This window comes from Colletes gigas, unplaced genomic scaffold (genome assembly GCF_013123115.1).
Source record: "Colletes gigas isolate AHSC1104 unplaced genomic scaffold, ASM1312311v1 Colletes_gigas_Sc00015, whole genome shotgun sequence".
In the NCBI taxonomy this organism is placed as follows: Eukaryota; Metazoa; Arthropoda; class Insecta; order Hymenoptera; family Colletidae; genus Colletes; species Colletes gigas.
The window spans coordinates 4,814,410-4,838,620 of record NW_025106644.1 but is presented as its reverse complement, the minus strand read 5'-3'; the positions used below and the strand labels follow the sequence as shown (position 1 = coordinate 4,838,620).

The window sequence follows — 24,211 nt, the reverse complement described above, 5'->3', positions numbered from 1 at the left end:
CACGCGGCCCACCGAGACACGTACGTGGTCGATGGTCGAGCGACGCGCAACGACCATCCCCCGTCTTGCGGAATAATACGGGCCCCTTCCCCGGACAATCTAATGACAAACTGTCCTTTCGTCGGGGACCAGCGTTTTCAAAAAAGCCGGTCAACCGTTTTCCTTTCATTTTTACGTATTTTTGTCCGAATAGTAATTGAAGCGCGGTATGAAAATGATGAACGACGTGTCCCGATGCTCGAACAATCTGCGCCCACCTAATTGGGCCTACACACGAAGAAATCGCAAGATTTTGGTCAACGCGGCCGTTCGAACAGAAAACGGTCACTGTTTTTTTTCCCCCTTCGTTCGTATAGCGCGTAGGTCGTATAGAAACACGTCAATTATTATGACTTCTTGTATTATTTCGCGTACGATAAATCGCCTCCTCGTTCCCTGTTATTGCAGTGCCACCGAGACAACAAACAGAATATCGAAATCCCACGCTTTCAAGAACAAACACGCGTCTCCCATAACGCCCTTGTTATTTACGATACTTTAACACCAGGTCTTCCAAAGGGATAAACATGACTTGTTTTGCGCGTTTGCATTTTTATTTAATGAAACTAGTACCATAATAATTCTATAATAATTGCTTCGTTACGGGATTCCTGTAGTGGTCTTATATTTCCCATAGGTCGATCATCGAAACACGTGACTCGATATACTATTGTCGAGGGTAATATCCCAACAGTGGCTCGAAATCTGCTTTACGCAACGAATGTTTACATCGGTGGCCAGAGAGGGGGGTGGAGGGTTGAAGAAGCGTTTTCCTTTTTCTCGAGAAACGGGGTTGTAAAACAATTTGCCGTACCCCCGGTAAACAATGGACGATCACGAGGATGGTCCTTCGGAAGGACCCTCGGGCGCTACGAGCTTCTCACCCGAACCCTCCGCAATTCTCGTTTCATAAACCCTTAATTTTACGATGATTATTGCCCCCGGACCTCTGTGCGTATCTTTTTCGGCGATTTTAATCCCGCCAACGATGCCAAAACTGAATTCTGCGGCCTAACGTTACGGAAAACTGAGTTTTACGACGACTCGACCGGTGACGAGGAAGGCTCGGGAAAAGGGGCCCTCCGTTTGCGTGGTCCCCGGCGCATCCAACGTTCCCACTCGGGGTTTTTACTGCTCGAGTAATTGGATTAAAGAACCAGAAGATTGCCGACACAGCCTCGCTGTTTTCAACGTATATCGTCGGTAAATCCAATTTTTTAGTTACCCCGTGAACGTCTCGATAAAAGATCTCGACTTTTACAACGAGAAATTGTGAAAAATAAGAGGAAACTCGTACAACGAACACTGATTCACGTTTCGCCGCTAACGATCCACGATTATACATAAATCACCGCGTTTCCATTGACCCGGGTAAACAAAATAAACGTCGATCGATATCCTCGTCAATGGCTGGTGGACGGACGCGGTGCGTCGGCGTGTATTCCATTAAGCTTCGAGCGTAATCGCGCACTTGTCCCTCGTGTACCATCAATCGTCACCGCAATCTCGCTGCAACCGCCGCGAAAGATTGATATTCCGTGTCTAGGAACAAACTCGACCGTGGAGGCGTACCGAGCCTGCTGGATAACAAGAAAGATTCGGCGGACCATGCGTTTCAATAAATAACGCGCTCCCAGGGATGAAAACGCTCATTCCAAGGGATTCTGATTTATTTATTTCGTGGGAAAAAGACCCATCCGGCGCCGCATAAAAGAGGAAGAATATACATAACGTTCCCTCGGAAAAAAAAAAAGAAATTACAACGTTCGATTCATATGTACGCGATTGTAAAAACAACCTGCTTATTTAATCATCATCGAACGATACAATTTTTGAGAGTTCAGGGAACGGCAAAGTTTCTCGCAGAAGCAATTTTCGTATTCTTTCGACGGGCGTGTTTCCATCCTCGGAATTGTTTTCCGAATTTTTTTAAATGTTAGTGCTGATATTAGTAGCGTTCGTAGAAACATGCTTCTGGACGATTGTTCGAAGCAGAACGAACAGAATAAATATTCCCCGATGAAAGTCTCGGTGTGCATGTTTCACGATTGGAAAGGAATCGGCAAATAGACGTTTTAACGTTGATTGAACATTCCGCGGAGAAAGAAGCGGAGTAAATGTACCTCAATGAACTTTCCAGAGTTCATTTTTCACTTTCGAAACAAGGTAAGTACGAACTTATTACGGCTTGCGTGCTGTTTCGCGTCGAGTGTCACAGATGGCTGACGAACAGATGAAGAGATCACGTCATGCGACCGCGGTACAATCAACGCAAACCGTACTTTTTTTTTGTGGGATCGGTGGCAATATTGACGTGGAACAGGAAACATTATGTCACTATTAGTTATCAATAACCGAAAATCGTCCGAGACATATGGTTTTGCATTTTCGGGGCTGTTTGGCATTGCTCGAGTATCGAGCACAGAACGAACCCGGAACTTCCTGTCTTTCGCAAACAGGTACACAGGTACACCGTCTTGGAAGACTCGCAGGCAACGAATTTAATGAGAGAGAATTCAGGAAATAATAAAATCAGGTTACACGAAGAACATCGATCAAAATTAAGCCTCCCATTCATCGGTAAGGGGGGAAAAGAGACAAAAGAGCGAGGAATTCGACCCGAGGATTGCTATAATATCGGTTAATATTGGTTCTATAGACCTTTTCACAACACATTTCGTAGGATACGCGTAATGAGTTAGCGTCTCGACGACGTTTCCGTGCCAATATCCACGTTTCCAGGAACCTTGGAGGTTCTGCGTTTATTAGATTGGATCGTGTTCCATTTTTCGAGGACTCACCTTGGCTATGCTCGCCGGCGTCGAACGTTTTGCTGGTCATCTGGAAGAGGGCGTCGAGGGGGCTTCCCTGGCCCGTCGTCCTCTTCCCGTGATGCCCGGCCTGGGAGCCGTGCTGTTGCGAGGTTTTCCTTTTGAATTGTTGCTGCTGTTGTTGCTGTTGCAACGCCGGATGGTGGAGAGCTGGATGATGCAAGCCGTGATGCAGGCTGTGATGATGGGCGAGAGGATCCGGGCTTCCGGAATCGGAGACGGAGCTTCGCCCGGACGACGAGGAGCTGCTGAGAGGTGGCTCGCTGATGGAACCGGACATGGAGGCCAACGACATGCCCATCAGAGAGAGATCCCTCGCCGCGTTCGAATGGCTGTGATGATGATGCAGGTGGTGCTGATGATGCGGCTGCTGTTGCTGGTGAAGATGGTGACGGTGATGGTGATGGTGGCTCAGACTAGACTCGACGGTGTCCCAAGGGCGTACGATTTTCGCCTTGGGTCTGTGCGACAGAATGTCCAGGATGCTGAAAGACTTCACTCCTCGTTCGTTTGCGTCCCTGTCCCTGTCGTCCTCGTCGTCCGAGTGCTGCACCTGCACCATCTTGAGACGTTTAAGCGGCTTGAAGTAATCGTCCGTGGCACCGGCAGCCGAGGCACCGTTACTGCTGGTCCTGCTATCCAGCTCCTCGTCGTCCTCCTCGTCCTCCTCGTCGTCTCTCAACGTTGTAACGGAATCTCCACCGCTGCTCTCGCGGGTGAGCAAACCTCTGCCGTTGGATATCCGGTAATCGCCGGTTCTCGAGTAGCTGTCCTCGTCGTCGATCGTCGAGTCCCTCGGATAGCTCCTACGCGGGCTCAGCCTCTCCGCGTACTCCTCCCTGGATCTGGACAGCCTCTCGTCGTCCTCGGTGCTCGGTGCAACCACCACCAGAGGCAAAGGGCTCGGACACCCGACGGAGATCTCGTCCTCGTCGTCCTGAGCGTCGCTACGACCCGGCGAGCTCCTGCATGGCGTCCGTCGGTGAACCGGCGAGCCCAGGCAGCCTGGCGTCGTCGCGCTCGAGGACACCGTCGTCGACGGTGACATCGTGTACGATTCCGTCATTTCCGTGGTGCACATTACCTCGTGGCTGGATTATTCTTCGATGTGTTCGGGATCAGAGACGCGTAAACTAGTCACAGGCTCTTTTATTTTTCGTCACTGAGCACGGTCTCGAGCCGTCATCGAAACCGACAGTATTCCCCAGCGAATATGTCAGCAACGCCGCGCATAGGAACGAACGAGTCATCCCGTTTCACCGACAACGTTCCAACACACTATCGTCGCTCGACTTTTCGACGCAGTTTAGTTTATACTTTCAACGGTGCACTGTCATTGTACTTCCCGCCGATCGTCCTCAGTCATCGTCTCAACAGTTTTCGTTACATCACAACCTCTCGAGCCTCCCCACTGTCTTCTGTCCGCCGTTGCGTGTTCTTCATCCTTGGCTACCGCGAAACGGACCGTACGAAACTTCGCTCCGACCGATCATCACCCACATTCGAGTGAATTTCGGGGGGGGGGCACCGAGAGTCACTGATTCACTCGCGTTCGATGGCTCTGCTCGCGGTACTCGTCGAAACACTGAATCACGGCTACGACACACAAGTCCCGAGGCCAGCTGGGATCCGCGACGAGCATGCGAAAACGAGCGGTCGGTACGCGGCCGAGAAACGTCAATACGTTGATGGCGAAACGAGCTACGGGAGTTCGTGGCTTGCTATCAGGCCAGTGCAAGCCAGTAACTCGAAATGGTACGGGGACGGGGATCTCGAGCCGGTGTTCCTGCAGGGGCAGGCGCTTCTCTCTCGACCGCCTCGTCGCGACCAGTGGGGGAGTCCACCGATCGTTCAAAAACCCCCACCACCATCTACTCGAGGTTGCAACAACTCCCCTCGATGGGACGATCCTAACCAGGCTGGGTTAGGTGCATGGGCGGCCTCAGGGTTAGGTCTGCCTACGAGAACCCCCGGCAGAACTGAACCGTGGCCCCTACGACACGGCAAAATGACGCTGCCTCGATGGAATTTTTACGAGACGTACTTAACGTCCTGTGGCGCTGCCGCCTCGTAGGGGCCCCACCAGTCCCCGGCCTTCGTCCTTCCTTGCTCCGCCGCCTCCCGCGCGGCCAGTCTCCTCGCGAGCCTCTTCCCGTGCTCCCCCAGATCCGGCCCCGAACGTGAGACCTGACCCTCCACGACGAAAACCTCGCCTAACGAGGCCCACCGTGATTTCATCCCACCCGGACCGACCATTTCTAAGTTACGCTCCACCGGGACTTATCGGACGCTCATGGCAAAAACCGGGACACCGCGCTTCGACTTTAACGTAATCTGATAAAACCGATCCAGGGTTATTCCCACTCTCAACACACCCCCGTACAGGCTGGCTTTACAACGGGTTCTTCGACCGACCAACCACTAAAACCACTTTTATACAAATATACCCACAATAGTTGATGGGGCACATGGGCCATGATTTACTGTGTTTTTTTTAGCATTCGAAATGTATGCATTGTTTCCTAGTTTTAGAAACAGTTGATCATCTTTAGATTTTTCGCAGTAGCAGCTAGTAGCAGTTAATTTTTTTTTTTAAAAAAAAAAGCTAAGGCTTCGCTCTACAAAAAGCAACTAAAATGAACCCTGAATCACACTGCATTCGTAATTAAAAAATAAAATGAAAACTGACTTCAATTAGTTATAACTAAATAAATGTTGGAGATATAAAAGTGTACTTTGGTGTAATTTAAATACGTACTAAGTACATTTCATTCAATTATTCATCATTGAACGTTTCAAAATCATGTAGTCGTATAAAAAATCGACAAATGATAAAAAAGAATCAGACTAAATCATGGCCCATGTGTCCCCATTAACTATTGGTGAATCGTTACTTCATTGTGGGTATATTTGTATAAAAGCACTTTTTGCCGCGTGCATAGATCATTAAAATCCCTCGACACGTGTGGGCATCGCGGCTACGATCCTTGTTTAATCGATAGCGTGTGCCAAGCGAGGAGACGCCCATCGAGAAGGAGTTACGTCGCGTTCCAGTCAGACGCTCGCGTCGCGAACGGCGAAGTAGATTTCCAAGTACGATCGGGCGGTCTTTGGTTTCAATTTTTGCCGTCTGTTGCCGTTTTCGATTACAACGGCGAGCAGCGAAATTGCCACCTTCCTCGAAACTTCCACCAGTTTGTTATTATTATTATCGTCGTAATGTCTTTATTACAGTAACAACGAGGCAGTGTACATACACCAACGGAAAGTACATACATTAACTCGTGAACGCAGACCGCGCTTAAAATGTAACATTAAATCTGGTAAAAACGATAGTTTAAATACGGAATTATTTGGGAATTTATTTGCAAAAAACCTGATTGCGATAAACCGTGTTTGGTTTGGTTCTTTTTCGTTTGCTCGAACGCTCCCATCTTGTCTCACCGATTGATCGGTCGCGACAAGCGGAAGTCACCCGCGGCGAACATGTTTCCGGAATCGGTGGAAACCGTCGTTCGTGCAGGACAATCGAAGAAAAATCACTGAATAACATCGTTTCGAGCGTCGGTCATCCGGAACGGATCTAGAAAGGTATCGCGAACTATTACATACAGATTATTATACCCGGACCGGTCCTGAGAATCGATTTAGCCATGTAATTGTAGCAATCTAGTCGACAACTAGCAGCCGATGTCTCGACACGACACGAAAAATATCCATCGGATTCGAGTCGTTAGAAATTGCTCGCCGCCTCTTCTTGCTTCGCGAAGATCCAATTCTGACCTCTTACATCGACAGATCTTATATTTTTTGTGCTCTCCCTCTATCTCGACGATCGATTTCAAGAACGTTGCACGACTTTGAACAGCAAGAGGACAAGGGAACGGTGGTCGGTCTTTCGTGGCATAGGGGTAGCTTTTTTACAATCGTTCGAGTATCTCTGGAGGTGCAACTGACGCAAGAAAGCACGGATGAACCGTTCCTCCCGAATCGTACCGTAAACCTAACGCGATGAGGGCAGGAATAGAGATAGAGGGGCCCAGCGATCAATAAGATCTTTTTAGAGCCTATCTAGCCTCGATTGAAGGAACGAAGACGGCGAACAGGGTGGAGGAAGGAGGCAGATCGAACGTTGCACGACTTTGAACAGCAAGAGGACAAGGGAACGGTGGTCGGTCTTTCGTGGCATAGGGGTAGCTTTTTTACAATCGTTCGAGTATCTCTGGAGGTGCAACTGACGCAAGAAAGCACGGATGAACCGTTCCTCCCGAATCGTACCGTAAACCTAACGCGATGAGGGCAGGAATAGAGATAGAGGGACCCAGCGATCAATAAGATCTTTTTAGAGCCTATCTAGCCTCGATTGAAGGAACGAAGACGGCGAACAGGGTGGAGGAAGAGGCAGATCGAGCAGTTGGAGCAGCAAAGCCAATGAGGAACGGTCCGTGCGGCCCTTTTTCTTCGTCTCTCGGCCTTCCCGTCGGCTTTCCTATCCCGATACAAAGAGGCGCGAGCGAGCCTAATTATTATGATAGCTCGCCACTGGATTCTGTCGGTCCCTTTGATCTACCGCCGTTTAGCATGATCCCCGATATTTAGGTAGGGCCCCATTGTCCTGCTGGTGGAAGGGGATCCACGTCCAGTGGATCGTTACGGTGCCAACGGTGCCCACGGTGGGGGCCAACACACGATAAACTATTCATCAATGAGGACGGTTTTTCGGTGAAATTTACACTTTCCTCCCCGTCCGTGACTCGATTCGTCGCTTCTTCCGTGCACCGTGGACCACACGCGAGCATCTCGAAACCGATCGAACGGTTTTTCGTCGTTTCCAGCCAGGAGGCCGCCGCGATGAAGAAACGAGGATGTCGGATAATTTGCGAAACGCGACGTAAGGATTTGTCGTACGACAAAGCCTTTAGCGAGTGCTCGCTAATGAAGGGATACGTACGCGATAACAGCACGTTGGATGGATTTTATGCAGGCTGAATTCGTTAGTCGAATAAATAAGTATGCGCCGCGAAACATTTCGCAATCCACGCTCTCGCGACTGTTTCGTATATCCGCGAGCCCAGCAACCGGTCTCCGGCTTTCCCTTTGCAAAAGGTTTCGTGACATTTATCCGAATGTTAGGAGGTCACCGCGGGGGACTAGCTGAAATCCATACGTAATCGCGAACGAGGTCAAGCTTTTACGGATTCCGGCTGCTCCGAAATTCAACGTTTCCTTCATTTCCATCGATCAAATACGCGGCTCGTTAACACCTCGTCCGGGTTAATAACTCGTTAAACACGTAAATTACCACCACTCGATTGCCACGGAAACACGGAAACACGGAAACACGGGGGAAAAAATAACGTTTCGCTGTGTCTATAGTTAAACGCAATACCTTACACAGAGTGGTTGCGATCGTGTAGGTAAAGCAACGCGACCAACGCTAATAACTATCTACGACGCCGTCGTTCTTATCGAGCCATCGAATCCGAGGTTCTCTTTTCAGCTGATATAATGGACACCTATACTTAGCGGTAATTGCCGCGCGCGCGTCTCCTCGTAATAACGTTTCGGTGAACAACTCGCACGGAGAACGCTTGTTTTGCGTCTATTCTCGAAGGCTAGCTTGCAATTCCAAACACACACACAAAAACACTCTGCTATTTTTTAATCGATACTCGGTACGAATCGCCAACAGCGTGGAGTGGGTCTTATGGAAATTTGGTTGCATTTGGTTGTAAACCGTGTCCTGATATTTGTGATAGGTTTCGCTGATCGTTTGTCAGTCTAACGCGGGTTTAATCAAAGACAGTGGACGGCGCACCGTGACGACGCCCGCTAATAATGTGTATACGATGTCTTCGCCGCGCTATCGACCTATTCCATCACGTTCTGTGTCCTCCGCGTTAGACGAGATACGTGTACTTAGCCATAATTGACGAGAGCCGGGGGACGAGTCACGCGAAGCCGCTCCGACAGCAGTTTAACGTGGCTGGCGCATGTGCAGCTTGGTACCGCTTGGTTCCCTCATTCCCTCGCGGAACGGAGTCGCCAAGGGTAGGGGAGCCTATCTATTTTCCCCTTCTACGTGGCCACGGTCCGAGACACGGGCAGGAGAACGCGGCATCAAATTAACCCCACTCGTGATACGGTACAGCCCTCAACACGCCCCTATCCGCTGCTTCGTCTCTCTCCATTTCAAGGTTATCGCGCCCGTTCCTGGTACCACCACCCTCGCTGCCTCTTACAGCGGCGAGTTGCTTCCGTTCAGTCCACGCCTCTCCTCCGTCCTGATTGGCGAACGTATCTCAACGCGCCGCTAACCTCGGTCGCGGGGACCGATTTACTATCTCGCACCCCCCTACGCCGAAATTTTTACGTCCAAGAGGGTTGCGCGACCCGGCATCTCACCACCTACCCCCCGGTCGTACTCGTATTTTTCTCCTCTCCGGCGAAATTACGCGGACCCGCTGATTTAACGAGCTTTTCTCGCCGAGCTTCTCGATGGATCTGTCTCCGACGCCCCGAATGCCACGCGGAAAAACTGGGATTTAGGTTCGGAAAAGTCAGGGAAATCCGTGTCGGTAAATAGCTGCGGATGACCAGAGAGGTCTTCCTGCTGTTCGATGGCCGCGACCAATCGGACAAACGACCGGCCATTGTTAACCCCTGCGAAGGTGTCGGGACTCCGAAGGCATCTCTTATTAGGCACGCGACCCTCGTAGAACGAAGATGGCTGGAGGATCAATGATCCAGACTCTCGAAAGGTTTGTTCGAAGTAGAATCGGACAGCCACCGAGTCAGACACGGGCACAAAAGGCGACGTTCCGTTCTGTAAGCCCAAAACATTGTGACACGGTCGAACGATCGCTGGTAATTTTAATATGCAGTTCGATGAGCTCAGAAGCCAGGAAGCGATCGAACGAATATTGTATTAAGTTAATACGCGAAAATATGTGCTCGTAATTAACCATACTCGGCGATATATTTGGATTAAACTGACGCAGGGAACGTTAGCTAATTATAAGCTTCGATCTCTCGCTACTGACGTGGATCGAGGGCCATTTTGTCGACGCGGGACCGCGATTCTACGACTCCGAAGTTTGTCCATCGGTGAACTAACGACACCGTCGTGAGCGTTTAAACCGAAGTTACCAACCTTTCGCTACTCCACGCTCCTTGCACCCCCGCTGGGAAGGGAATTCGTGCTCTATCGTCCGGAAATGATTCGATATAGCCGGAGAACGTCTGCCGGCGAGGCTAGGGAGCTGACAAATCGAGTGTCGTCTCGGTCACCGTGGAACACGGACATTCTTTTCGCCCGCCATTCGATCGATACCTCTTCCACCTATCGCGAACCTCAAACTCGACGAAAAAACTCTCTGATCGCTGATAAACTGTACAATAATTCCTCGAACGTTCGACCTAAAATGCCAAAGGAACTCGAAATGGGTCCGTTTAGAGGAGAATCGAGGCAATCAGCTTTCATCCGGTGGCCCCGTCGGGCCAATTCGACGAGCACTCGTTTCGCCATTATTAATTTTCCCGGCGTTTCCCACGGCTTTGTGGTCCCCGTGAGCGCAACAAATCGTTACCGGGGTCTCGCGCGACATGTAAATCCAAAGTGGAGGATGAAACGGAACGCACCGGCGTTTCCGAGTCCCGCTCTATGGGGAGTTATTTAGACACGCTTGCCTACTTCGGGCAGTATCTATGGGTGGGCCCAACGATGCCGTTCGACGCCTACAGCCGTGTTCGCATCCAGGAGATCGCAGGTAGGGCCGTTGAATGCGGACACCGCTCCGCGGGCGTTTATTTGCGAGCGTGACTCTGGGTCCGATCGATTCGCGATACCCCCGACGTCCCGAACTCCACTCCTACCGTACCCGTGGATCTGTCGCTCGAGAAACCATCCTTTCGTTCGATTTTAATCGTTCGTTAACGGCAACTCTGGACTCTGGTCGCGATGGAAATTCACGAGTCGACGAGTGAGCTTGAAAAAGGAAGAGATGCGTGGGACGGTATTTGCCAAAGCTCGTAATAAAGGACGCAGAGTGGCGAGGAGCAGATAGCAAACGAGTGCCAGTCACGCCCATCGATACCAATAAATCGCTCGAGCAGCTACCGGTCGAGCAACTAAGAGACTTCGCCTGGAACCGACCGAAACACGGAGCAGAACTGGAAGCGACCGTTTAATCTACGATTCCCCCGACGGTTTTACGATCTTTCCGCGCAGACGTCGCCCGGAGGCGTCGCATTTAAATTATAAATTATTCGAGAACCGCGAGACGCGCCGTTTAGAAAGCGTGCTAACGCCTCGAACAGTCTAATTCCAACGCGTTTAATCTCCCCCTATCCCCCCCTCCGTGTTCTCGTTCGCCATAACGCAACGTCAGCGTCTCCGATCTTTAACGGTCGAGGAAAAATACGGATAATAATTATTACTGGGGAGGCGAGAGCCAGTTTCTTCGACGATCGAAAAACTCGAACAACGACTTCGCCAATCCCCGAACCACGTGAAATTTCCCCTTCCACCGATCCAGCGAATGAAGCTGTCGACGAGCGCACCTTTAACCAACTCATACACGCACGCATCCACGATAAGTTATTCTTCGCAATTTGACGTGTCGTTCAAGCTGTTCGACCGCCTCGGGGGATGTCGGATACTCCATCACGGTGAGTTACATAAATCTCTTCATTGAATGACCCCGATAATTGGCAGAGGGGCATCCACGATGGCGGGGCTGCTCTTCCGGAGTCGTATTGTCGGCCTAGTTTTGGGGCTGGTCCGCCAAGAAAAGGGCGTGCGTGATCTTTCGGGGTCGCTCATCCGCTCCCCATCGAAAATGTTATCCTCTTGTCATGTTAATGCGCGGGAATAATGCATCATTCTGAACGGCGATGAAGACGAATCAAGTTCCTACCGCGAGTACATAAAGATATTTTCGTAGCTTCGATGTTAACCGCAGTTCACTGTGCACTCGCTGCTCGGTTGCCATACGACGTCGTAAATTCCTTGTGTATTTCCTGTTGCGGTTACCAACATGGCGACGTGTGGAGTGATCCGGCTAATCGACCCTGAGACGGATACGATTCCGCGGAATTGCCCTTTCAACAGAAACTGCTCGTAACGTCGGGCAATAAATATTTTTCTTTTGTCCAGGCTGGAACGTGAGATCATTCCGCCGCGACAGAAGTCTGTGTCCACTTAAATCAATTCTATTTGCGATAGAATGGTCGTTTGTTATTTATTCGCCTTTTCACGGGCGAGACGTCGACGAAACCTCGAAAAAGCAGCGCGTGGCAAGCTGGTTACAAAACTCGGGGGTGGTCGAACACTCGAGGTGTCTCGCGAGTACAAAAGCCAGGCGGCCGGTCAATTCCAACTCCATTTAGGCTCCATTTAGTTCGAATCAGTTTCACTAACCACTTTTCGAGGGGGGAGGCGGCCTTTGGGCCATTCAGAGGATCCCGCGTTGTGTGGATTTTCGTGGAGGCTTCGAGAGTTCGAACGGGGCTGGCTCCATTGTGGAGGAACTCCGTGACGTTCCATCAATTTTCCGTTCCGGCTCGCGCCTCACCTTCCGGGCGCCCCTTCTATGCCATTTGACACACCTCGAGGGTCGTCTGTCGATCGCGTAGCGACGTTGGGCCGATCTCTGTTAAAACTTCATGGAGCCAACGACATCGGCTGATTCGTCATGCCCGGGAACCGTGATTCGTCCTCGCCCGGTCGCCTGAATGGTCCTTGATGACTTGATATTTCGAACGCGCCCGTATTACCCGTAGCAGCGTTTTGTTCGCGGCTCTTTTTTACCTTTTACCCCATCCTTCACGGGGGATGACGTTTCAACGGATAGATTTCAATTTAGCAACGTCAGGACCAAAAGACGGACATAATATGGCCGACTTCCGTTCGAACGAGGCAAACAAACTGCTCCGAGGAAGCCTGACGTCGTGTTTCCAGCAATGTCCCCGGCGCAGAGAATGATATTTATTTCGTAGATCGGCGTGCAGTAAGCTCAAAAGGTAGTACACTTTACTGGCATAGAGCTTCAAGTAAGTATATAAAAGCAATTCGTGTGTGGCCCGGAGATGGCCGGTTCTTCACCTCGCGAACGAGGAGTCGGTTCCCTTTGATGTTCTGCCTACCCGCGTCTGGTGGGAGTCACTTCTCCCGTCTCTTACCCCCACCCTGCAACCCTTTCTTGAATCCCTTTACCCGCCACGCTAACCTCCGCGTCCTTCCTTCTCCTTTCAGCAGCCGTTCGCTCTTCGAAACCCTTTTCCCTCGGCTTATCTCTTCGTCGTTGTTATCAGAAATTTTCAGCGACGAACGTCGACCAGCACATTCCCCGTTTTCACGTTCACGAGCCCAAGTCTATTATCGGTTCTGCCATTTTCGGGCAGTGAAAAATTCCTTGTCGTCGCGTCGGTAATTACCGGTGTACTTAGCTGTTATTATCGCACGTCGTTAGATCGTTACGTGCGCGTTTCATTAGCGCTTTGACATTTAATAATACGACGCGGGTCGTACACACGGGACACGTGTAAGCATCGGCCAAGAAGTACCGTTGTCGACGTTCTAATCGGCGCATTATATTTAGATCCAAACCCACGCCAAATCGGTCGTGATTAATGGAAGTCTGCGATGGTTGCGCGTAATAACAAATGATAATTGCCCGGCCATATTGATACAGGGGTACGCTTGGCAACGCGTTCGCGCGTGTCTTATGAATATGCAATCCTCCGCTCGATAATCGCGGTATCTATGTAGGTGTACGCCGATTAATTGTTTCTTGCAACAAGATTGAGTATGCTAACAATCCTGCGACCATTATTCGCGTAAATGATCGATTAAACTTCCCGATCCACAGAGTAATAATGCGTAACGATCCTGGTGGTACGATTTCTAATAATAAACAACAGAAGCGATACACGCAAATTTCGAGGATTGGCGAACGAGAACAACCTGGCAGCGCGCCTGGTGAATCATTAGCGTGAAACTGAAGATTGGAACGGAGGTGCAAGGTTACGTCGTTGGAGGAGACTTTGCCCATCGAGAAACGACGCAAACATCTACAGTGAGTGTAAAAAGTATTCGTGCACTGGTCAATTTGAACAAAAACTTTGCAGAACTTTGTTTATTAGAAATGTATGTTAACAAAAACATGCATAGCATATTCTTAGAAATCTCTGGAACAAATTATTTATTATGAAAATATTAACAAATTTCCAGAAATTGGCGTGAAATATACATACGTGTAATAAGTATTCGTACACTTCTAATTTTACAACAAAAACTGTAAATTTTAGTGCACAAACGTAACAAAAATCAGTCTATTTGCTATTTTAGTATCTAGTGGAATTTCCTTTAAATTGTATTAGGTCGTCCCATAAGTTCGTGCCGTTCGATACTCTGAAATTGATAAGGATAAAATTTGTAATCTAATAAAAAACAAAGAAAATTTGTCAGTTGAGGTGATTTCTGAAATTTCAAACATAGTAACATCAACAATTGATAGAAATTTGAAACAAATAGATATTGTGTCAAAGTTCGAAGTTTCGAATCCACACTAACTTATGGAACAAAATTTTCTTAATCGCGGTAGAGCCTGGTTGCGTAAATATTTCTGTTAGCATATAATAACAACCGAATCTTATAAGATATAAAATATAACAATCTCCAGGCTTATTAGTGGATAAACAATTTGAAAATGTCAACGTTTTAATGAAAAGCGTTAAACTAAATTTGAATAAAATATTCAGCAAGTTTTGGAGCGACGATACAATGGCTTTGCCAAAAGAAGGGGAAGGAGTTGTTGAACGAGAAGAGGTTTACTATTTTTCATAAAATTCCATCATACGTTTAAAATATTACTTCAAGTTGCAGTAGAAAACTCGGCACGAACATATGGAACGACCTAATATAATCGCTTCAAGCCTTTGCGGCATTGAATTTACTAAATTTTTTGTTACAGTACTAGAAATTTTGTTCCATTCCTCTAAATGTGCATTTTTTAAATCTTGTTTCGAAGAAATGCGATGGTCTCGAATTTTTTCTTCAAGATGACTCCATAAGTGCTCCATCACATTTACGTCTGGAGACCGTGGAGGGATTTTTAATTGCCGCGGCACATTATATAGGATCTACTGACGTGTATTAGAAGCATTATGTTTTGGATCATTATCTTGCAAAAATATATAATTGCCCTGTAACTGCATTTTATTTGCACTAACCCGAAGATGCTCTTTTAGAACATCGATGTACATTTTGTGATCCATGATACCATCGATAAAATGGAGGGATCCAACCCCGCTCGCACTCATAGAGCCTAACTGCCAAACTGTCACTGATATTCCCCATACTTTACGCTCGCCTTCAAATTTCTTTTTTCGTACTCGGTATTTTTATCCCGCCATACCGTACATCGTCCATCTGACCCAAATATGTTAAATTTACTCTGATCGTTAAATATAATACGGTTCCAGTGCTCCATAGGAACATTAACGTGCTCTTTCGCGAATTGCAATCGTTTCTTTCTATTAATTTCATTTACGAAATATTTCTTACGGGCTACCCTGCCGTGATATCCTCTATCCCGTAAAAAATTACGCGCCGTGCTACTGCATCCATTAATGTCCAGATCATTTTTGAGTTCAGCTGTGATTTTCACCGCACTTATCTTTGGATTTTCGATTATCTTTATTTTTCGAATTATCCATCGGCCGGTATACTCATTTATTATTCGTTCGCGTCCGTTTCTTGGATTATTTTTTACAGTTTTTCAATCGCCATATCTCTCGATGATTACCTTGAATCGTGGACCTCGGTCTATTTAAAACTTTAGAAATTTTACTCAGTGTTTTACACTTATTATGTAAATTTATAACAATTTTCCTTTCTTCTTCAGAGGTTTCCTCGCGTTTTCGTCCCATTTTACTGATAATTTCGTTGATAATGTTTGAATTCAGGATACTACCTATACCGACAGCGTCTCCAGACATACTGATGGTATGTTTACATATCATGGATTATCTTGTAATCGTTCTATGTGGAATGTTAAGGTATGATTCCACTGAGGCAACACTATGCGACTTGTAACATGCCACATGTCGTTCGGTAACACTATGCGACCTGTAGCATGCTACTTGTCGTTAACTGACGACATTGCTCGACATGTTCAATCTTGTCGATTCGACAAAACAATATCAAATAATCCCGCGCTTTTTTATTTCGGAAAGTAAACAAATGAATGTGTAGCAAATACACATGTCAAGTGTCTACATAACGTCGATTTCATGTTGCATGCGTCGTAATCGTATGCGACATGTTGCCTAAATGTTGCCTTAATAATATTGTGTATATATATATATGTTATGCGTAATTGCCTCATGCTACATGTTACCTCAGTGGAATCAGGCCTTTACGAATCAAAGACTGTACGAATACTAATTACGCGTATATTTTAGGTCAATTTCTGGAAATTTGTTAATATTTTCATAATAAATATAAATAAATAATTTGTTGTTAATGACTAGACTGCGGGTGTTTATGCATTTATGGGAAATTTTAATCCTGAAAAAACTACAGAATGCACTTAATATGCAAAAATATAAGAAATAAAGTAAGATACGAATTATTATATTTAAGGGTTGAGACAATCATCTACAAAGCTCCCGTTTTATTAATTCTATTAATAAAAATGTGAATTTGCATAAAGATCCGCGGTCTATTAATGACATTTGTTCCAGAGATTTCTAAGAATATGTATGCACGTTTTTGTTAACATACTTATGTAATAAACAAAGTTCTCCAAAGTTTTTGTTCAAATTGACTAGCGTACGAATACTTTTTACACTCACTGTATTTCTAGTGTGTGAAATATCCTTGTACCGTTCGAAAGAACTTGGTTCCATACTTTCGAATCGATTCGCGATGTAATTTCCAATTTATCGCAGCTGGTATCCGCAAAGAGTAGGTGGGTCGTTGTAAATCAGGCTTCTGTCGACGACCTGGCGCGGCGAGACGAAATTAAAAACGATCTACAAATTAATTAGCGCGAGCCTTGGAGCCAGGTTAACGAAGCGTGTCAGCGTTTGTCTATCGCTCGGGCTGGTTTACGTGCGTGTGCAGCGAGATGGAAGATACGCGGTAAAGGGAGGTTACTTTCGGAATTCCAGCGTAACGTGAAATTAAGAATTACACAAGCAATTACCCTGCTCGGTTAAAAGCCTAACGCGGTGTATCATCTTCCAATTACTGCTCGCACGATAACTTCGCGCGCGTATTCCGCCGTTACCGTTTATACTTTCGCGGCGTCGATTACGCCAAACTATCGAAAGATTGATTATACGGCGGGGTGGTTTTTACGAGAAACTTCGAGCCCCGGCCTGAAACCGTTTCGCCAGCTCGTAGTTACGAGTTCCACGAACTGATCGCGATCGAATAATTGCTACGAATGGCTGCATTACGGACCTTCTCCATCGAATTGATTCGAGTTTGCAACTTGCCCGCCGTGGTTCGATCGAGGGTGAAACCGTCGTTTCGTATTCTCGATTCGACGCTGTTTTCTTTCACGAGTTTCGGATTTCTCCGCGCCATCAAAATAATTCTCACTGGTAATAACAACTTGGTTACAATCTCGCGGATAATGTGTCTGGTCATTGTCACACTTCTAGTAGCGGGTTTTTTTGCTCGCGAGCGGACGACCACCAGAAGGTTCGTTCTCCCTCTGATTACGACCAGGCGCGAAACTAATAGACGATCCTCTCGCGGCGAAATCTCTCCGTCCTTTCGCAATAATTACTCAGCGGCACGAAAAGTTTCCGCCAGTCTTGGATAATAATTCCATCCCCCCTCCCCCCTCGTCCATCCGGCGAACGTTTCCAACAATCGGGCAAACGGTCCGGACGGATACCTACCCGCCGTCTAATGACATTTTCTAATCTCGATTGCAGGTTCGTGTCCACCCACACACGGGTCGCGGGGGAATCGAGAGGCGAGGATAGAAGCGACGGAAACCGCGAAAGGTGAATCCGCCGAACGGGAGAGACGGAGATACGGCAATAATAATCGACGGTACACACGACGTGCTGCGGCCGATTTTTTCCGTGAATTAATTGCCACCGACGCGGCTTTTTCGTCATTAAAATGATATTATACCATCGCCGGTAGAAACACGCCGGACAATTTACATGCGGGGTGGCGCGGACACGATAATGGAGAGAGAACGCGCCGGGGGGAAGCCTAAGGAAGAAAAGGCGGTACGAGACGTTACGGTATTTCGTTGATTACCTCGGATCGCCTGTGCATCAACGCCGGGATTGCTACGCCAAGCACGAGCTTCTTCTCCAAGCGGTACCTTTCGTTTCGGGTCGTCTGAATCGTTTTAATTACCGATCCACGCGGAAACGGCACCGACAATTTCGTCCACGCATCGACATTTTTGGAGAGGAAAGACAGGAAACGCGAGTTCGTGTCTGAAACAAATTCCCTCGATGCAGACGAGCTCCAACAACGGTAATCCACCACCTACGTATCTCTATACGCGCTCAGTGTTTTACTGAATCTCGTCACGAGACCGAATCGTTCCCTATTTCCATCGATGGAAGTTGGTAAAAGGGAGGTTTTAGCGGCCCGAACGAAAAGGCAATTCGACTTACGACCCGGAGCCGTACCTGCCCGTTGAAAGCAATCTTTAGAGGCCTCGTCGGCGTGGCAACATCGAGTAGCGATAAATACGAGTTTTCATACGGACAATTACGGTGCATTGAAATCGGGATATCGAGATAGAAAGTAGGAAGAATGATAGGTTGAGGACAGGCAACCACGATGTTCAACCGTGTACTTCCTACGAACAACGAATTGCTATAATAGAATCCTAGCTCAGCTGAAAAGCCGTAATCTTATCGTAACCGTGGGTGTATACTCGTAAATACGCTCCGCAAGTCGTCGATAAAGTACACAACTGTACCCGCGTTGCGTTTCGCGATCGTGCTTTGTGCCCGTCGGCACGCCATATCGCTAAATATAAATTGTCCGTTCGCCAATGAAACATTTCGCTTCCTTCGCTTACGACACCCGCCGTTTTACACCCACGAGGAAAGAACTCGCGGCAAATAATTGATTAAAAACGCGAAAAATCAAGTTTGTCAACGGTGTCAGGAACGCGGTGATCTATAGTTTCAAGAACCTCGATGATGGCACAGTACTACATTGCAACATCTTTACCCTTTAGTTTGCTAAAGGTTTTCTGTATTATGGCTCGCGTTGCTCTATAGTCCGCGAGATAAGGACGATGTTTAAATGAAATTTCCCAGGTAGAATCGAGGGTTCGATCGCCGAAGGCCGATTAAGCGAAATAAAATCCCAAAGTGGCAGTGGGAAAATGGCGACTCGATTAGAGACGTAGAACTTGGTTGCACGCGATTCCCCTTAATGCATTGTCGTTGCTCTTGCGAGGCGTGCCGGCGTATGGAAGCTAAGACTATAGATAAAGAGGCTAACAACCCTTGTTGTTTAATGCTCCGCGGCACGCAAGATGGCCGCCGTCGTAGGTGCATCAAATATTCAAGAAGTCGAGAGAGACCCGTAGTTTCCCTGCCTGGCTGCTTCCCTCGAACATTTTTAATAAAATGGCTGGCCCAGAGTTTCCGTTCGCTATATAGAGAAATGGATTCTCTCACGGGTGTTCGCGGAACAAGAAGAAGAACACGAGCACGACCCGTTGGGTGATATCGAAAATTCAACGGCGTCGGAAATAATAATCACGAGCTCGAGCACCGTGTGGTTGCACGCGGCGGGGGTGGCAACCATTTGTTCGGCTGTCTAGGTAGCTGCGACTTCGACGCAACTCTGTTATTTACCGTAATTGTTTTCCGGTTATGCGTGGCGTTCGCGTTCGATCCGACACTTTGTTGCACCGGGTATAGCCAACGGTTCCCGACTTTCGTGCAAACAAACAGACGGCTGCTAAACGATCGACAATTACCCGGGCTCCCGAGTCATTGTATCGCGTAAAAGTTCCGAGTTAATAAATAACTGCCGTTTCGATAACTGTTCTTTCACGGTGACTGTCGTCGGAAAGCGATCTCAACAATCTGGCACGTTTTGCCCAGCCTGTGCTTGGACGAAACACGACAGGTTCGAACAGTTTCTCATCGAGGATCCATCGAGCCGGGGAATCGATCAGAGGCAGTGTTTTCTTTTCTTTTTTTTTTTTGTAATTTAGGAAGCCTCGTTAATCTACGGACGGCGCGACAGCCTTTCAAAGAACGAACACGTACGAATGTTTACGAGCTTACGAGTGTTTCGCGTGTACGCGAGTAATCGCTTCTAGTATCATTAACACGGGAATATAAGTCACGTACGTCTGTACAACGTCGAATAGAACGCTGCTTTCTAGTAATTGTCATGGCTGCGGGTACAATCTGACGGCTAGGTTAAACGGGGTACCGCCTCTGACAGCGCTCTGTCCAGAGCCGAGCAATCTCCGCCTAATCGCGTTGTTGTTATCCCTATCGGTGCATACGATTAGGCAAATAATCGATTTGCAAGATTTACCATTCGAGATAAACTCGAAACGAAACGTAAAACATCGAGACATTGACCAGCATCGATCAGCCTATACCACCACCGTGCGAAGTAAACTCGATTAAATATGTAGGTTGTTGCAAGAGCTAGGGAACGTACACAATTGACATTTAAAAGCGACTGTGTATCGTTCGTAGCTTCGTGAAGCATCCACTCGAGCAAGAAAGTTTATTTTTTTCCACGGTGCGTGGCACTTTAATAAAATAGTAGAACGAAACGATCGCATGTACGGCTGCCAGTTTTTAATAGAGGCTCGAATTAATGGGAACGCGTATCACACGGTTAGTCCGCGGTTCCTAATGACACAGAGTCCCGATGTTACCGTGAATGACCGAAATTGGAGAATGTCAACTTTCACCGGTGAATGTCAACAGATACCAAATACGTCGGTGAAAGATCGAATATTTAATTACATTGTTGTACATTCGGACCCTCTCCGGTGTGTGTCGACAATCACAGATATGCTCTGGTGGGGGGTCCAAAACAGAAGAGTCAAAAAACAAGCGACTGGCTCTCTCCCGCCAAATCCTTTGTTCTGCTCGGAGTCAATCAGCTTTGTCAGCCTTATGCAAGCTTTGATAACGCGAGCAACGTTTTCTTAATTTTTTTTCCGATACCCTAATTTATACTAAATGGATACTGCAGTAAATCGTGATCTTTTTCTAACCCAGACCTAACCCAGACCTAACCCAGACTTAATTCAGACTTATTCCAGACCTAACCCAGACCTAACTCAGATCTAATCCAGACCTAACCCAGACCTAACTCAGATCTAATCCAGACCTAACCCAGACCTAACTCAGATCTAACCCAGACCTAACTCAGATCTAATCCAGACCTAACCCAAACCTAACCCAGATCTAGGGTCTGGGTTAGGTCTGGGTTATGTCTCGGTTAGGTCTGGGTTAGGTCTGGATTAGATCTGAGTTAGGTCTGGGTTAGGTCTGGGTTAGGTCTGGGTTATGTCTCGGTTAGGTCTGGGTTAGGTCTGGATTAGATCTGAGTTAGGTCTGGGTTAGGTCTGGATTAGATCTGAGTTAGGTCTGGGTTAGGTCTGGGTTAGGTCTGAATTAAGTCTGGGTTAGGTCTGGATTAGGTCTGGGTTAGGTCTGGGTTAGGTCTGGGTTATGTCTCGGTTAGGTCTGGATTAGATCTGAGTTAGGTCTGGGTTAGGTCTGGGTTAGGTCTGAATTAAGTCTGGGTTAGGTCTGGGTTAGGTCTGGGTTAGGTCTGGGTTAGGTCTGGGTTAGGTCTGGGTTAGGTCTGGGTTAGATCCTTTCAGAAAGAGAGGCGAAAAAGTTACGTCACCCTTGTGACGTTTTATAGCGACTGAATTACGGAGAAGAAAATATAAATCTCCATGTTCAACATTCACCATTAGTGCATGGTGAATGTCAACATTTACCGGTGTAAGTCAGAAATAAGGGTGTTTAGCAAATATTTCGGACATACACTAAGCGACTATGTGAATGTTGACATTCACCGGTGAAAGTCGACATTCTCCAGATTTCGGTGTTTCACTGTAACACCGATACCTAGAATACATAAAACCACCCCTAGGTACGTTTTCTTCCATTAGCCACGCGATGTTGTTCCCAAGATGGCCTCTAATGTTCCCCCGAAGATTCGTCTTGGCGATTCCTTTGTTGCCGTGGGTACATCTTAATACGTCCAATTTGTTCGTTCCTTGGCTCGTACGAGCGCGTAAACGTCGGAGAAGTCGCGTTCGTGTTCGCGCGGAGAAAAAGGAACGAGGCGGCCGCGGCGTGTCTCCCCGTGGTCTCTCACGACTTTTGTGCGCTTTTGCGCTCCATTTTGTTGCCGGGATAATGATACACGGGCTAACGTTCGAGTGCGTGCAAATAACGACACGCGGAAAGCGGGGACACGCGTGTGCGTTGGCCACGTGTGCACCTACACGTTAATTTTTCTGTGTCAACGAGGACCCCTTGCGACAATGGGAGCCCTCTCTCTCTCGCACGTACTCGTTATCTCGAGGAAGTCCGGTCCGTACCTCCTCTGCAATTTTAATAACCACATCCTTCGAGGCATTCGTAAGATGGTGGACTTGCGCGGGTCTCTTCTTTTCCCCGGGAGGACCTTCCCCGGAGTTACGTACGACAGTCTGACGCGTTACGTCACCAACTATTACACGGGGGACGAATCGAAGGAAGTTATTGGCCCGTTCCACGGGCACGAAAGGCCATTGCACGAAAGGTCTCCCCTGTAACGTCCCAGAACGAACGTTATTCTATAATGAACTCGTCGGCACTCCATTTGCATTCGAACTGAAAATTACCGCCGCCGTGGCGCACGTGCCTTCGTAATCGCTTGAATTTCGAGCCAACGTACGCTGCTACTTATTATCCCTTTCGAAGACAGAAAAATACGAGACCCGCCCTCCGACCGTCCGTTTCTTTAAAACCGTATTAACTTTACATCTTGAACGATTCGTCGTACGTTATTAAGCCTCGTAAATGCCCTAAATTAATTAAACCGATTATCTTCTAATGGCATCGTGAATTCGAAAGAAGCATAGTTGCGTTTACGGATGAAAACATCTGCAGGCTCGATGGAGGATTATTTCGAAATCATAGACCGCGTCTACTCGAACGATAAACCAGCCATCATTGGTCTCTCGGACCCCCGTATTACTCTACTACCGCGTCTTTCGTAACTATTATAAAACAATTATTCCCGGAGTGGCTAAACTAAACTGGAATGGAGGAAACGCGGAAACGCCGACCGCCTCGCGTCGGCATTCGAATCATACGCAGCCGTTATTACACGTTTCGTCGAGGATACGTCGTTCATTACACGGTAACCGTAAAGCGCTTAAGTAACTCTGGGAATCGATCGAAAAGTTCGACATTTCCCTCGGGGTGATTCGCGCAATTTATTTTCCCTGTTAGCCGTCACGGTGTCGAGCCCACCGCTCTATCCAAGTTTCCGTTTTTATCGGTCCAATCGATAGTTTCCGTCCGAAGTAGCCGCAAACTTGTATCGTGCGCTGTCGTTAACATCGTAGTAGAAGGCTAATTGCAGTTCGCCGCGAACTACGAGCAATCGTACTTTTTCCCCCATAGACGGCCCGCGACGTACGATATCGGATGCAAATCGTCCACTTTGAGAACTATTACGAGCGAATAAATAATTTCTAACAGTTCGAAGCGTCCAACGATAGATCCGAAACTATCTGTTGGATTTAACGTCGATTGCTTCTAATTAAACGCGAGAAAAATGGAATCCCTCTGCCCTTTCCGATGCTCCAATTAAGACATCATTTCGGGGCAGAGTAATCCGCCGGTACAAAGACAGCAACAATCGCGTGTTGCTCCGCCACGCCGAAAGCCCGTTCGAAGCGAAACGAGCACGAAAAAGAGAAACGAGAGTCCAGTCACCTACGAACACCTACCAAAGCCATAGGACCACCGTGACTCGACGAAAGTTTAAAGAAACGAGGATGGTAGGAAAATGGAGGGCGTAGGGGTTTCCCTGGAGGTATCGCGAGCGGATCGTGGACGTATCGGCGGTGGTCGACAGGTTTTGCGGTGCACGAGCGCGATGGGGATAGGAAGTTCCTCGTTCATCGGCGAGGTTTGTCGGATGATCAATTGGATATTGCCGGTCGGCGGAGTGTCTTCGTCGCTCCTTCTCGGCCCATTAGCCCCGAGATGCGGGGATCGGATAATTAGCGAAGCATTCGCCCCGATCGTTGGCTCCTTCTCCGATCGAGGCGTCTTTCTCGGTC

At 47.8% G+C, this 24,211-nt stretch overlaps 1 protein-coding gene across 1 annotated transcript in view; it reads right to left on the bottom strand.

The window, feature by feature from the left end:
- Positions 1-4,594, bottom strand: part of LOC122399933 (barH-like 2 homeobox protein) — a 38,121-nt gene extending 33,527 nt beyond the window's left edge. The window contains exon 1 of the mRNA XM_043401027.1: positions 2,841-4,594. Coding sequence (XP_043256962.1) covers positions 2,841-3,951 — 1,111 coding nt within the window. The 5' untranslated portion in view covers positions 3,952-4,594. The remainder of the gene's footprint in view (positions 1-2,840) is intronic.
- Positions 4,595-24,211: the final 19,617 nt, after the last annotated feature.